This window comes from Mus caroli, chromosome 5, assembly GCF_900094665.2.
Source record: "Mus caroli chromosome 5, CAROLI_EIJ_v1.1, whole genome shotgun sequence".
NCBI lineage: Eukaryota > Metazoa > Chordata > Mammalia > Rodentia > Muridae > Mus > Mus caroli.
In genome coordinates, this window is record NC_034574.1 from 2,387,793 (window position 1) to 2,403,669 (window position 15,877).

Below are 15,877 nucleotides of genomic sequence, written 5' to 3' on the forward strand. Positions count from 1 at the left end.
GTTTAATGGCTATTTTTTAAACAGTAGTATTTGGATTTACGCTAGGTCCCTGGGCTATTTAGTCTCAGGTTTTTGGTCACCCAAGCAATGTTGGGTTTGAGTTCCATCTTGTGAAGTGGACCTTAATTCAAACCAGATATTGGGTGATTACTCCCAGAAAGTTTGTGCCACCATTATACTAGGATATCTTGCAGACTGGACAGCACTGTAGATCAAAGTGTTTGTGGCTGGGCTGGTGTTTATGCTTCTCCTTTGGTAGAGTGCAGTATTTCTTCTTGTAAGAATGATGCTTATGAGTGAAGGTTCTATGTATAGAAAAGGTTAACTTCTCCATGATCACTGAGTTGTTGTTGTCATCAGTAATAGGGCCTTGCTATCAGTTTGTGGAGAGTAACCCATAGACTGGCAATACCCTCGGTTGTTTGGGGATTTCCATCAGACCCCTTTGACCAACAACTCAATTAGACGTAACCCAATCCTGGTAATGGAAACTTCGCTTGGTGACAAGAGATGGCCAATTGGGGCTCTGTCTCCCATTATTTAGTGATTTTGCTTAGATCACCTTCATATTTGAGTATATATTTTAGGAAGCTCTACTCCATTAGATTTCTATACTACCCCTCAAATGGCCCTTAATTTTAGCTGTCTCTCCCTGTATCCCCTCCTCTCTCACTCCTCTCTTCATTTGATTCTCCTGTCCCAGTTTCCCCCTCCCATCCATCCATAACTTTCTATTCTTTTAACCTTTCCTAGGGCGATCTTCTCCCCCTAACCCCCAAGTCCCTTACTCTAACCTATTCTCTGTTGTTCTACAAACTTGGTTAGCACTGACATAACAACTATATCCACATACAAACAAATGCCATAGTTATCTTTCTGGGTCTGGGCTACCTCCTCACTCAGGATGACTTTTTTTTTTCTAGTTCTAATTACCTGTGTCTTCCATTATTTCATTTTTTTAAGTAGCTGAGCAAAACTCCATTGTGTAAATGTACATTTTCTTTATCCATTCACTTGTTGAGGGACATCTAGGTTGTTTCCAATTTCTGGCTATTATAAAAGAGCAGCAATGAACATAGTTCAGCAAGTGTCTCTGTGGCAGGATGAAGCATCCTTTGGGTATACGTCTAAGAGTAGTATAGCTGGGTCTTGAGGTAGATTAATTCTCATCTTCCAGAGGAACTGCCATACTGATTTCCATAGCGGCTGTACAAATTTGTACTTCCACCAGCAAGGGAGAAGTGTTTCCCCTTATCCTTGGCAGTATGACTTGTCCCTGATTCTAGCCATTCTGATGGGTGGGTTTTTTTGTTTGGTTTGGTTTTTTTGTTTTGTTTTGTTTTTGTTTTGTTTTGTTTTTTCAAGACAGGGTTTCTCTGTGTAGCCCTGGCTGTCCTGGAACTCACTCTGTAGACCAGGCTGGCCTTGAACTCAGAAATCTGCCTGCCTCTGCCTCCCAAGTGCTGGGATTAAAGGCGTGTGCCACCACTGCCCAGACTGATGAGTGTTAAGATGTAATCTTCAAGTAGTTTTGATTTGTAGGCATAACGTTTTGTGTGCTATGTAAAGATTATACTTGTATTATTCAAATTTTGATTTCTCTTCCTCCTTATCTTGTTCCATTCCTGACACATCACTGTAATGCTTATGTCAAGAATCTCCTGTCTCAAGTTTGTGTAGACAATACTTACCATCTATTCTCTGCTTTGTCAAGAAAGGTATTCACCCAATGGCTGAGCAGAAGAGAGAACAAGGAGGGACTTCCACCAGCCAGGGGAGGGAAAGAGAGAACTGTAAAACAGATTGAGCCACAAGGAGGGACGAGACAGGAGACATGACAGTTCAGCTGGAGCATGGAAGGCCCTAAATGCAAGTGTTATGGGAATTTTGGCTGGAAGGTAGCCAGATTAGCGTAGAGGGCTGAGGTGGATCAATGACTGCCCTGGTATTTCAGTAAAGCTTGATTAAATCTTCGTATTGCTTTGTTGTTATTGGGGAATTCGCTAGAAAAAAAGTAAAAAACAGCCACTGTATTAATTTACTGAATACATTTATATTAAAAATCGCTGTTGCAATAATTTACATTTCCCTGATGACTAAGATGTTGAACAGTTAAATGTTTGTCAGAGATGCTGGCTTGGCCATGCTCATTGCTGCTCTAAGAAATATAGATAACCTAAGAGTCCTTAAACTGTGAATGCACAATGTTCAGAAAACCCCCAAAGACAGTTCCAGTAGAGTTAGGGAAGTGTGTAGTAGTTTGTATTTGGCATTGTCGTTATTCATGCTGTGTCATTCATTGCTAAATTCTTTGGCAGTCTGAGTGCCTTTGCTTGGAACATAGATTTCAGAGGCATCTGTCAAAACCAAAACAAATATTTCAGAGTGGAAACACAGGCTGCCAGACTCTTGACATGCAAAAGATAACAGAGGAGATTTTACAAAAAGAAACAAACAAATAAACAACAAAAAACAAACAAGGGCAGAACTTTGCTCCTCTACATTTGAATTTAAAATAACTTTAAATTTTCATTCCTTGACTTCTTGACACTTGCTCTTTTTCTTGAAATAAATGGAATTTGCATCTATCCTTCTTTTTTGGATACAGATTTCCTTTGCGCTGGGCTACAGATACTGGCCCTTCCCACAGAGTGTTCGGAATTCCTGACTTCTGCTCTGTTCTTTGTCCCAGCCAGGTTACTACCATGGGCACGATGGTTCTCCCACTGTCTTACTCTCCTGTCACGGGGCTCTGTGTCCTCTCTGGACAAGTGAAGCCATCTGATTTGATGTTAGGAAAACAATCATTAAAGGTTCCCTACTAAATCACAATGTCTCAGCTTCCTCCTCTGAATCCTTTGCTCACAGCTGCCACAAGCTTTTATAGTATTTGTTTTACCAGAGGAAAGCTTGCTACCTCAACTGCTAATGAGTTTAAGAAGAAGTCATTTCCCTCTTCTGGATGAGGAAACAGCCATGGTTCATTCATTCTCTTTTCTTTTCTTTTCTTTTTTCTTTTCTTTTCTTTCCTTCTCTCTCTCTCTCTCTCTCTCTTCTTCCTTCCTTCCTTTTATTTCTTTCTTTTCTTTTTTCTTTCTTTTTAAAATATTTATTTATGTATTGTATATGACTACACCATTGCTCTTCTTCAGACCAGAAGACCAGAAGAAGGCATCAGATCCCATTATAGATGGAGCAATTGTTACTCTTAACTGCTGAGCCATCTCTGCAGTCCACCATGGTACTTTCTTAAACGAGGGACCCCAGATACAGGTGGTTATATTAGAAATGTGTTTGGAAGATAGGAATTGCTTATCGCTCCAGTGACTGAATAGCATAATTGACCACAATCATGGTTGAGTAGCAGAGGTCGGGACATTTTCTTAGATATCTCTGATGTTGTGTGCAGGATGAGTCAGCCCTTAGTATGGATGGAGCTAGACCAGGAGTGGAGAAAGCAACACCTGTTAAGAGGCTTTTCAGGGGGTCCCTTCATCAGTTAACAAAGTGTTAAACTCCCAACTTTGGCTAAGATTCCTAATTTCCTTACTCATCTCAAACTCAGCAATTTATTCTCTTCTGGGCAGCAGTATGCTGGCAAATTCCCAGTAACCAGCTGTCAGTGAAAAGACAAGCGGGCACTTGCAGCATTTGGCAATTCTGGTGGCACAAATGCTCCTATGATAGCCGATTTGAAGCTACTAATATGTCACTCCTCAGTGCCCTGGGAAGCAAGGCACAGTTAATTCTCAGGGACCACCACTTGGCCACTATTACTGCTGAGGTCTTAAAGCTGCACCCTGAAGCCTGGTGCCCTGGCACCCCTTAATCACATCTAGGAGGACAGAAGGAGGCAGGTCTCTGAGAGTTTGGGATCAGCCTGGTTTGCACAGTCACGGCCAAAAAGGACAAGGTGAGCCTTCCAGACACCTGCTTATCCAAGAGGAGGGCTGCCAGGTCTGTGACAGGGTTCTGGTCTTTCCACTTCACAAGATTATTTATTATAAATGCAGGCAAAAGAGAAAAAAAAGAGTAGGGCAGGGGCTGAACTAGTGGTTCAGCAGTTAAGAACACTGTTTTTCCAGAGGACCTTAGCTAGACTCCCGACACCCATGTGTCAGCTCATAACTGTCTGTAACTCCAGTTCCAAAGGATCTGATGCCTTCTTCAAGCTTCTGAAGACTCCAGCCAGGCACACAAGTGGTAACAGACCAAGATATTCATACATATATAAATAAAAAAGAACATATGGGAAGAGAGAACCCCATTTAAAGATGCTAGTGGCCTATCTTGATTTATCAGATTTTTTTTTTTTTTTTTTTTACTTTTGTAAGAGTAAGTGACTTGCTGTCATTTCTATCAGTATGGTCACACAGCTTACCTTACTCAATGAACTGCAAGCCCATTACTGTTATTCACTGTTATGCTCAGTGTTTCAGGTTTGGCTAGTGGGAGTTCCTTGAGTTCACTGCTGTGCACTCCACCTCCATGGCTCTCAGGGCATTTTCTTTCTTATAGCAAGTGTGCTGTCTGGCCCCAACCCTGAAATTGCCTTCTGCACACTTCAGATAATGAATGCAAATGATGTGTATTTTCATTTCTGGCTAAAGCCCAGACTTTTGTGATATGGTTAGCATAAAATGTCTAGCATTTGATCAACCGTCAACAAAGCTGACGAGCTGAATGCAGTCTCTGGATTAGTACACTTTAGTGTCACTAGCTGGGATGCTCAATTTGAAGCTGATTCTGATCTTTGGTGCAACATATGGTTCTGCCACCTAAAAGTGCATCATAAACCCAAGAGTTTCAGTGGGGAAGTTCATCTCTGCAATGGCTGTACATGGCTGTAATTCCAAAATAAAGATTCAACACTGGCTTTGCAAAGTGGCAGCAGTTTCCTGTAAACCTCTAGCTTTGAATAAGGCAAGTTGCCACTACCTACAGATTTCAAATTCCCAATCACTAGCCTACCCACAAAAGTTCACTGATAAAGAAAATTTGGCCAACGACTTTACTGAGGGCTCTTCTGTGGACTGGTAAAAAGTCCACTGACTGGAGGGTGTGACCCATCTAGAGGAATGATGCCGCCTCGTTCTGCAGGAGCTCTAGCTCCCCAGCTGCGGGAATCGGGTGCAGTGCATGGGCCATGATGTTTACAGCCTTGCCCAAGCATGAGCAGTGAGCCTGCATGTGTGGGCTGCCTGCCAGGCTGGACTGTTCCTCGTGATCTGGACCTGTCAGCCTATCTGTGACCGACCTTAGATGAGGTGGGGTGGAGCTAGATGAGGTCAGGCGCCGCTGTTGTTGTTATAGCCCTTGCCCTAAGTAGAAGCGAGCTGTTGTAAGAGAAGCTGTTGTAAGTGAGGTAGTGTAAGAAAAGCTGCAAGAAGGATGGAGGAAGAAGAAGCTGCTGGGGAAGAGAGAAAGTCACAAGTAAAGAAGCCATTGCGTGAACCCGACTTGGTGTCCGTGTCGTTCGTGTCTCCTGAGACCGGGGCACCCAATCATGGTCTTTAGGAGTGCCTTATTTTCGTTGACATACACATGACAAATGTTTTCCAAAATATTTAACCTTAAAGCTGAGAAAAGAACAGAGACAAACTTGTAAAAATACATCTTTTAATAAACATGAGGCAGCACAGCACACACAGCACACCCACTGAGGATTCTACCTTGTGGTTTACAGCACACACTATCCGTCATAGGGCGTATGTACAAGCAGAGTGAACTCAGAATCTCAGGTTTATTCTTCTCCCAAAGCTGGGTAACACAAATTCTATGCACCATCTCACATTCAAGGTTGTTTGCCTAGCTGGCTCCTTAGAAGGCCTTTAAAATCAACAGCTTTTTAGCAACAAAAGAAGTTATCCACCCCATCTCAATAACAGCTCCAGTGACTCAGAAGCATTGTAAATACATGCTTTCCTTGGATGGCTTTAAAAAACAGCTATTTATGCCCAATCTGGAACACTAAAAAGATAATACAGAAACAGCTGTTTCTCTTCCTGAGTGAATTCATAAAAGTAATTGGAGGCTATAGATGATAATGCCGAAAGATTCTCATAAGAAAGCTTAAATGTTTGTAGTTACAATCCTGTGAGCTGAAAATTGTCTAGTATTCTCATTGCTGAGTCCACTTTTTCTAATTGTTTTTAAAGACAGGTTCTCACTGTGTAGCTCTGACTGGCCTGGAACTTGCTATGGAGACCAGAATTTCCAGAAATGCACCTGTCACTGCCTCCTGAGTGCTGGTATTAAAGTCAAAAGCCACTACACCTGGCCCTACTTTTATCTCTGTATACTAACACCAAGGCATGGTAGAATTCCATCTGGAAACAGTTTAGTGAGAGAAGAACTAAGATTAACAAGGGCAAAACACTATTATTAGTCTCAGAATTCGAGCTGACACTGTCTTGGAATGACCAACACTCAGCTCCATTTATGAGTGAGAAGAACCAGAGGTGGAAAAGGCTAGAAGTTGTAATTTTTAAAAACCATAGATGTGCATGCTTTGTACTGACGGCATTTTAAAATTATACAATTGGATTTACTTGCCTACATACAGTAGTGTTGGCCTACATACAGTAGTGTTGGACTTAGGGAAAAGTACTACATATCTCTACAGAAAGACTCAGATTTGCAAAAGAGGCATCAGAAACTGTTATCCTAAAATCAGCTGCTTGTAAGAATCTATAAGCACAATGTACTACAGTCCTTACAAACATAGTGCCAGTACGTGGACATTATCCAAATGAGCAGCTCAAATCCCTAAGCTAAGACCCAACACCCCTCAATGTCAAAGCGGGACGTTATGACTAACATGGTTTTATCCATTTGATATCACATCAGAAGAGATATTTTGAAAATTTGCCCCTCTTTAATTTATCATCTTAGCTTCAGAGGTAGAATAGGTATAATTTAATCTCTCTCCTATCTTACCATTCTCATGATCTGAGACTATTATTACGACTATGGGAGGAGACCTGACTAAAGGGAATTTCCAGCGTCCAGGCTATTGTTGGTGGTGGACCACAGGCTGTCTGTGTCACAAAGACATCTTTCAGGTGAAATACACTCCTGGGTCAATGCTTGACAAGTTTACCAGCTACCACAAAGTCAGACTTCCCACTGGTTATCAGGTGTATTAGATCAACATTTCTACATAGACATGGCTATTTCTCCTATTTGTGTATCCTCTGAAGTACTTACTCAAGTGTTAAGCAGTGTTAGAAGCAAGCAATCAGTTCTGAAGCAGGAACTGAACAGACGAAAGCCACTACTCAAATAGTAGCCACCAAATGAATCTTTCGTGCTGACACTGAAGAACAGACTCCCGCGCCCTGAAAGACAATTTTGTCCTAGGCACTAAGAGCTTGGACCGCGCATGAGCACTACCTGACAAGGGGGGGTCTGGAAAGGGATTCTTGCTTCAAATGAAGCAACATACTGTCTCCTGACACATTTTTAGTGTAATTGGGTGTGCCTTGTAGTTAGTGCTCAGGAGGCAAGCGGGTAGAAAGTCTGAGTACAGACTGGTCTGCAGTGATCTCTAGGCCAGCCAGAGCTACACACAGCAAGACCCCATCTGAAACCAATGAAGAAGTCAAATGTTAACCATGCTTAAATATTAGCTTTACTCTGTCATGTAAAATGCATTTTACTTTTCACTGCAATGAGGTAGAAGATAGTAATCTTCAGTATACTGATGCCTATTCAATTAGTCCCCAGAGAGAATGAAATTATACCTTCAAGCTGGCAGAGTTCTGGAGACAAACTCCTAGCCTTATCCGACTGAAACGTCTTAAGTTTGAAACTGCCCCTTTCACCTCTAAATCATCGGAGTCAACGCACAATCTGAAATACGGGTGAAGATCAAACAGCATTGTTCAATACGCTGTCTTCACTGCCTCCAGTGTTATCATGGGTCCTTTCACATAAGCAATTGATCAGACATCAACAAGGAGGCTAAAGACCCTTCTAGTCTCAGAAGCAAGATAAAAGGAATGTTTCACATTTAGAAGAATGTAATATGTACCTCATAAAATCTAGCAGCATTTCATTCTACCAAGATATACAAATTTGGCTCCACTGACTGATAAGGAATATAGGAAAAATGTACACAGGTCCAAAAAGGCTCATTATGCAGGGGGCTGTGAGGCTACAAGACATCCTTTGAACAGTTAATTGTATCTCTGTTAAGTGCTGTGTGAGACTACTGGAATGTCGATTTCAATGGCAGAGAGGCGGGACCGTGATGAATAGGGCTGTGAGTAAGTGTGCATCCCGGGAGCGTGAGAGTACAGCGGTTGCCAAAAAGGAGAGGACAAAGACTTGCATGCACAATACCAAACGAACAGCAGGAGAGCAGTCATAAACAGACCCCCTGAGCTAGCAATAGTGACAAATACTGCATAGTCAAAGGTAAAGACCGGCTCAAACTTCCTGTTGAGATGGCTGTTATAAAAGATGGCCCAGATGGATGGAGAGAGGCTCACGGTACCTGCCAGAAAAAACAGGAGTCCGGCCACCAGGTGGCAGCCTGCACTATTGACCAGACACTTGGCCAGTTTGATGTTAGGCACGGAAGAATTGAAGGCCGTGTTACACATTCCAATCAGGCAGAGTAGCAAGGCACCCATTGCGATCACGATGCTGAGAGGCAGGGCAAACTGGAGGACACGCAGGTCCAGCTGGTCAACTGACAGGTACCACGTACGGTCGTACATCAGGCAGTCACTGCTTCCATCATACCGGGCACACTTCACCCACAGGCCCGTGTAAATTGTCAGGTTCTTCTCGTTTCTGTTGAATGTGATCAGCCGCAGTTTCCTCCAGTTAGGAAGCAGAGTCCCTGCAAAGAGGCCTGCGACAGAGGCAATACCACACAGGAAGGACAGGACCGTGGCTGCGTGGACATCTCGGCAGCCCATGGCAGGAGGGCTTGAGCTGTATGGTCAATCTGGGGGATGACACACACAGGGCAAATCAGGCACCATGGGAGAGCACAGCTAGAGTTGCCACCAACTGGCAGTACATTTACAGATGAAATGCTAGTGCAGGAAGGGAGCTAGCTAGTGCAATCCTAGCACTTCTGTGACTAGGCACCAGGACTGCAGCATGTCTGAGGGCAGCCTGGTCTCTAAATTGAGTTCTAGACTAGACCCTGCCAACCACCTACCCATCCCATCAGAAAGAAAGAAAGGTGGGGAGGGAGGGAGGGAAGGAAGGAAGGAAGGAAGGAAGGAGATGGAAACTCCTGTTTCCTGTCTGTACAATATGAATGTACATTAACACATATGTCCCAGATCAAGTGCACACATGTGCTTTGTCATCTCTTTGTCACATAGCAACTAAAATCTTTAGCCATTGTTATTTTTCTTCATAATTAAAGAGAGTAACATCACACCTAAAATTTAAAATTGGTTGTCAATATTCACTCAGCATACATACACGGGCCACTTTGTATATCAGGTTTTCAATGGAAAAAAAAATCACAAATTATTCAAACTGTAGCAAGGGCTAGGACACTCAAAATCTAACAGCTACAGGCTCTACGACCTCAGCCTCAGCATAAGTGCTCAAACAAATGCAAAGTGAGCCCCAAGCAGCAGGTGAGTAAGCTGTCTGGAGAAGCATGGCAGGACAGCAGGACATTCAGAGCTGCCTCTTGACCTGGCTGACAGACAGACAGACATTCCCTGTGCCTTCACTCCTCATCTGCAAACTGGGTAAGAAAGTAGTGCCTACCTCACAGGGCTTTTTTCTCATGCATCCAATGAGTTAATGCAATGTCACATGCTCAGAACACGTCTGAAGCACTGTGTAAAGGGAACGCTGGATGTGAGCACGAGCGACTGCCTTTTCTGCTTGACCAGAGCTTAGTAGCTGGCACACTAGAGTGGCTTAAACAGCATTTACTGAGTGAATGCTACATGAGAAAAAGCAAACTCGTCTCACTACTATAATTCTGGCACACCAGGAAGTTATTAGAAATGAAATGGGCCCATCTCCAGTCAATCAGAAGAGAATAAAAGGCCCTGGAATTTCTTCTTACCTATCTTCTGGATGGTTTAATTAGACTCAAGTGCTTTTCAGGGAAATCTCCAAGACTTGGTATTTATAAAGCTATTAACGTTAGCATAAGATACATGCAGATTCTGAAGTAGAGCCCCTTCAGAACACCTCACCATTGTAATAGAAACAGCAACACGCCCTTTCTCTCTTCTCAAATCACAAGGCGGTTTGCTCTTCCCATCTATGACTAATTAATTTAATTTAATTTTCTCCACAGTTTCCCACGCACCTCAAAGCACTACTGAAACATTATTCCCCACCGCCCGCGAGACACAGAGCAGACAACTTTTAGGGGTACATTTACTTTGTTGTTGTTCAAAGAACGATGAAGGGGTAGAGTTGAGTGACTTTTAAATCTAATACAATAGCATGGTGTTCACAGAATCCACCCTCTTTTCCGGAATCAAGTATTCTCTACTGAGATGGCACAGGAACACTCCCAGGAAGTCAGGGTCAGAAAGATAATCATGGCGCAATGCTAAGAAACTAGCACGTGTTTCAGCGAGCAAACACAGGGTTCTGCAGGGAACAGTGTCGTGTTAGACAGCCACACTATCAGGGATAGTGCTACCAACAACAACTCTAGCCTGTGTATTCAAATAATACATCAGTAAGTGTATACCATCAAAGTAGAGTTTGACCATAAATGGCCTTAAGTTAGGTTTTTCAAATTAACCACGGGTAGTTCTAAGTTTTCCCACAGTATTAGCTACTACTGATTATGTTGCCTTCTGTCAGTATCAAAAGTTGTAACTGGTCCAGAAAATTTTCAGAATTAAATTGCAAAAAATATAGGTTAGTTTTCATGCAAATTAGAAAAAAAAACCATCCACCTTTCTTGCTTAATTTTAGCAACAACGACTTTGGCTTGGAGCCAGCACCTTGGTGCAGGTTTGAGAACACTTGTGTTAGAAGTCTTAATGACGCCAAGCTCCACAGTTCAGCTCCAGCTCTTTTTTGACCCGTTTCCCCCACATATGATGAACAATTTGCATAGCACCTGGCACACAAATCATTTTAGGATTATATGAATGAGAAGTGGGCCATGTACCGCAAGGCCATACAATGTATTCACAAATGTGGGCTAGACAAAGAAACAGCTATGACTAAGGAGTCAGTCATGCATCAAGTATTTGTGGCATGCGATGCATATGGAAAATGTCCTGAAAGGACACTGGTCTAGTGTGTTAATAAAAGTATGCTGTTTCATGCAAATACAAAATACTGATGGTTAACCAACTGTATAATTACCATGTATTAAGTGATCACTGTTATTACATTAAGCAACATAAGCCAGTAAACCATTTATTAACAAGTTACTGCCCTGGGTTAGGTAAAGTCAGAGTGGTAAGAAAAGGGTTATCCCGTTTCTTTTAAAGCTTCAAGATTCCATCAGCGAACACTCTCAAACTCTCAACTCAATCACAATTGCATTCTTGATTCCAGAGATGGAGGACAAATACTCACAATTTCAAAGTAATCGGTGTTTCTCCAAACAGCCTGTCCTGCGCTACTGATCCCTGCAACCCAAAGGCAGCGAGAAGCAAAATCAGAACATACAGCCTTGTTATTAATACTTTCCTGCAACCCTTAGCTTACAGACAACCAAACAGAATCAATGAACGTGGGCAGACCAAGCACTTATTTCAGTGCTAAGTGTATTTATAGCTTCCTTCAAGTTGATGTTATATTTTATATCACTTCTCTGAACTTGGTATACTGGCATATGCTTAATTAAACTCTCAAGGACTAACAGTTTTATAGAGTCAACAGAGATACCATGAATTGTGTTTCAGAAAAAGAACATTAATGGCCTCAATATTCAGGTTCAACCCTAGTGCAGAAATTAATGTTTAGCATCTTGTAACCTCCTTTGGTCATTTCACTTTTTATCCTATTATTAACTCTATACATCTATAATTTGATAGTAAGTCTCATCCCACTAGTGACATAATGTCTCAAAGGGTGATAGAGGAAATAATATGAAATGATCTATTTAGTGCTAAAACTAAAAAAATATTGCTGACTTGCAGGTTAAGACTTGATCAAATTTGAGACTCTTGTGCTATGTTGATGAATTCTGTGTCCAGAACAGTATTTTTGTGATCTGTCACTTCACTTGTTTCCACACAATAGTTTCCCACTTCCTGAATAATTAGATCTCTAAAAACGTCCAATCTCCCTGAAGCACACACCCTGTGGCTTCCGCCATGCTCAGACTGGCTCTATGCGACCCTTACCTTATACAGCTGTCCATGTAACCACACTGTTTAACGTTTCCAAACTTTCCATTTAACCTTTCCAGGTTTTCCACTTTTTAATGTAATTGCTAGGTCACATGGTATAGTCTCCCAAACTATTATTTTTAAATACTTATTTTTATGTGAATGCATGTGTGTCTATGCATCGCATGCATGCAGTGTCAGAGGCCAGAAGAGGATGTCAGATCCACTGAAACTGGAGTTGGCTGTGAGCTACCACGTGGGTGCTGGGAATCAAACTAGGTCCTCTGAAAGAGCATCAAGTGCTCTAAACTGCTAAGCCAGCTCTCCAAGCCTGGTCCATAATACATAACTGGTCCATATGAGTCTAGCTAGGGTATAGAGGAAATTATAAATTTGGTTTAGTGGAAGTTGAATTCATTTCATTTGGGACAGGTCCCCACACCCTCGCCTCTGAAACACTCAGGCTGATTCTCGATTATGTGTCTGTTTCTGCTCCTTACTGGCAAACAGTCTCTCCAATTTTGTAAAATGAAAGAAAGATTTTTCTAGCAATAACGACAGAACTTTTGTTTTGGTGTGGTTACTGACCAAATCAAATACTCTGTTCTAAAACAGTGACTCCACGTTTGTCATCGGTTCCAGAGTGACTTTCAGAGAAGAAAACTTGGTATATCAATGTTATCGATGGTATCATTTTGAATAAAAATACTTTCAAAAGATTATTTTCTCTGGCTTTGAAGAGAGTTCAAAGAAAGCTGATGCAGAAATAGTGGCTAAGAGCTTTTGGAATTCTCAAAACCATTAGTTTTTTCAGAAACAATTCCAAGGAATCACTACAAAAGAATGTATGTCTCATGGCCACTAAATTAATTTTTGATGCTAACAGTGGCTATCCCTTCTACCTATAATCTGGGTCTTCTTGGAAACTGTAACCATCAATCACGGTACTCACAAAGGTTCTACACTTTTATTTTGCTGAAGAAGAGAAGAACAGCAGCGTTCCTGATTGAGACAGCAGAAACATTATGTAACCAGGGGACAGGGACATACTTACCCTTTCCCTGTGCCTGGTCCTCCAAAGTCAGCTTAGTGAACTCAGATGAAACAGGAGTTCATCTGTACACAAAGCAGAGATAATCTGGACCTACCAAAGTAGAAAAATGTTCCAAATTACTACAGTCCTTCCTTCGCAACTCTATTTTAACTCACACATAACTGGGGGGGGGGGGAGCAGTAATTGTCTAGACTTAATAATAAAATGCTACAGCCAAACAGGCAAGCAATAAGTTTTTCAAAAAGGCAGTTTAAGGTTAGGGGTGTAGCTCAGTTAGGATGCTTTCCCATCATGTAGAAGGCCCAAAGTTCAAACGCCAGCACCACGACAAGGCAAAAACACAACAAAAAAAAATAGCACAGGCAATTTATTCTTATTTATTCACTATTAGATGTGAGCCTCAAAGAAAAATAACTCTTATTTTGTGATTTGAAAGTTCAGAATAATTAAGGCTAAAATTAAAAATCACAAATCACTTTACTGGGTTAGAAATCTAAGAAAAAAAATTAATAGATTTATTTTTCAAGATCTAGTTCCTGCCTACCGTGTCATAAGGAGCACAATGAAAGAAAGCACCATGCAGTTGCCTTGGAATGAAAAGAAATGCACTGTTTTCTAAAATGTTTAAGAAACGGTATTTACAATAAAACCAGACAAAACTAATCTGCACTGTACAACCTAAAATTTGCAACTAGTATGTCCCTTTTAGTTTATGTTGTGTGGTATCTATCGTCCTTGGCTCAACCTGCCATTTGGTATGTTTTCATATCTCTAAAGAGGAGTGACTTCCTGTTGGAATACTAGTTAACTCAAACAGGTAGGATGAGTGAAAAACTCATAAACGCCTGGCAGCTTCCTGGATCGAGGCGTTTATCGCTGGCCCTATTACAGTAATTATGCAGGATGTGGCCTGGGTGCTGATTTCCATCGAGGTTCCCCACCTCCCATCTACGATTCTTGAGCTGTTACCAATCAAGATTGTTGCTTCGAAGTCAGAAGGGCTCGTTTTACAATCAATGACCCCAATCGGACCCCTGGGCAACCTTTGCCATGAGGTCACCTAGCGTAGCAGTTCTGCAGTGAAGACTAGCCCCTTCGCAGACCAGGGCAGTGTCGGGGGACAGCAGCAGCCAGACCGGCCAGATCCGCACGTCCGGGTGGGAGCCGCGTCCTCAGGAGACCCCGAGCGGCCGAGCCGGGCAAAGGGGGGGCGGCTGCGCCCAGCCAATGGCGTGAGCCCTCCCCGGGCGCACGCTCGCCGCTCGCCCACCCCTGCCCGGTGCGTGGGGAGCGCGAGCAGGTCAGCGTTACACAACCAGCGCCGCCAGCCGCTGGGTCCAAAATAGCAGCAGCTACCCGGCAGCCCGCAGCTCGCAGCTCGCCTCACACCCCCGCCCGCCCGCCCGCCCCCAGCCCTCGGCTGCCCCGGCAACGCGGCTCCACACTCCTCGGAGGGGACGAAAACGTTGTAAACGCGGTACCAAATACCTCCTCGGCCACTTTTCCACGTCCCCCCATGTGGGCAACCTTTCAAATGCCGACTCGCCGCCGCTTCGCCGTTTCACGCAACACCTTCAACTACTTGCAAAAGACTCGGAAACGGGAGCGTCCCTGACCACACCTACCGGCTCCTCACCGCTCGGACATCCCGCTCGCCCACTCCGAGCCGCGGCTCCTTAGTCTCCCTCCGCTGCCGCGGAAGTGCGTTCTGGCGAAGCCGCCCCGGAGGCTTCAGGGAACAGTCAGGCTCTCCCCCGGCCCCCGCTCTGGAATACCTTGGCTGCCTGGAACTACAGTTCCCAGCATCCATCGGGCCGCTGGCCGCGGGCCAATTCCTGAGATCACCTCCTTCTTCCGGGTCCCGCCTCCCTCGTTTCCTCTTGCACCTTATTAGGGCTAGGTTTAAGGCTTGCTTTAGAATGCTCTCACTCACACGCATGAGGGACAAATTTGAGATTCGTTTGGTTACTCAATCAAAAGTTGTTCATTAAGTGCAAAGAAAAAAAAAGGTCTAACTCCATAGCCACACAGGTTTACAAGGGGCACTTTGTATGTTACTTCTGGGGTTAACTATAGGCAAAAGAGACCCTACTGCAGCAAAATTCCGTACATAAAACTAATTATTAAGTATTCTAATTTGACTCTTCTACACATCAACTATCCTCTCTCGTCTTCTCTGATATGTGCATCCTGTGCTGATAAATATGTCAAAGGACTCATACACAGTATTTATTAAGTTAAAAAGAGCAAAAATGATGCCTGTGAATTCCAATCGATTCCATCGCACTATATACATACACACAAATAGAGAAACAAAAACTGTCGATGTTGACAACTCTTTTCTTTAATTATCTTTTTTTTTTCTTATTCACTTTATATCCTGAACACTGCCCCTATCCCCGTCAACCCCCTCTCCTGAGTTGGGGAGCCCTCTCGACACCCCAACCCTGGCACTTCAATTCTCTGTGAGGCTAGGCACTTCCTCTCCCACTGAGGCCAGACAAGGCAGCCCAGCCAGGTACAT

General features: G+C 43.1%; 1 protein-coding gene across 5 annotated transcripts; it reads right to left on the minus strand.

Moving 5' to 3' along the window:
* Positions 1 to 5,602: 5,602 nt before the first annotated feature.
* On the minus strand, positions 5,603 to 15,190 carry Cldn12 (claudin 12). 5 transcript variants are annotated; one of them, XM_021163478.1, is made up of 4 exons: positions 14,979 to 15,190; positions 13,354 to 13,443; positions 11,542 to 11,594; positions 5,603 to 8,959 (listed from the first exon to the last, which is right to left on the minus strand). In XM_021163478.1, the coding sequence occupies exon 4, from the start codon at positions 8,928 to 8,930 to the stop codon at positions 8,196 to 8,198; it is 735 nt and encodes a 244-aa protein (XP_021019137.1). In that variant the 5' UTR covers positions 8,931 to 8,959; positions 11,542 to 11,594; positions 13,354 to 13,443; positions 14,979 to 15,190; the 3' UTR covers positions 5,603 to 8,195. The 5 variants fall into 5 exon arrangements, with proteins under 5 accessions (XP_021019137.1, XP_021019136.1, XP_021019138.1 ...); XM_021163477.2 differs by having other exon boundaries at positions 14,842 to 15,137; XM_021163479.2 differs by lacking the exon at positions 14,979 to 15,190 and adding an exon at positions 14,881 to 14,900.
* Positions 15,191 to 15,877: the final 687 nt, after the last annotated feature.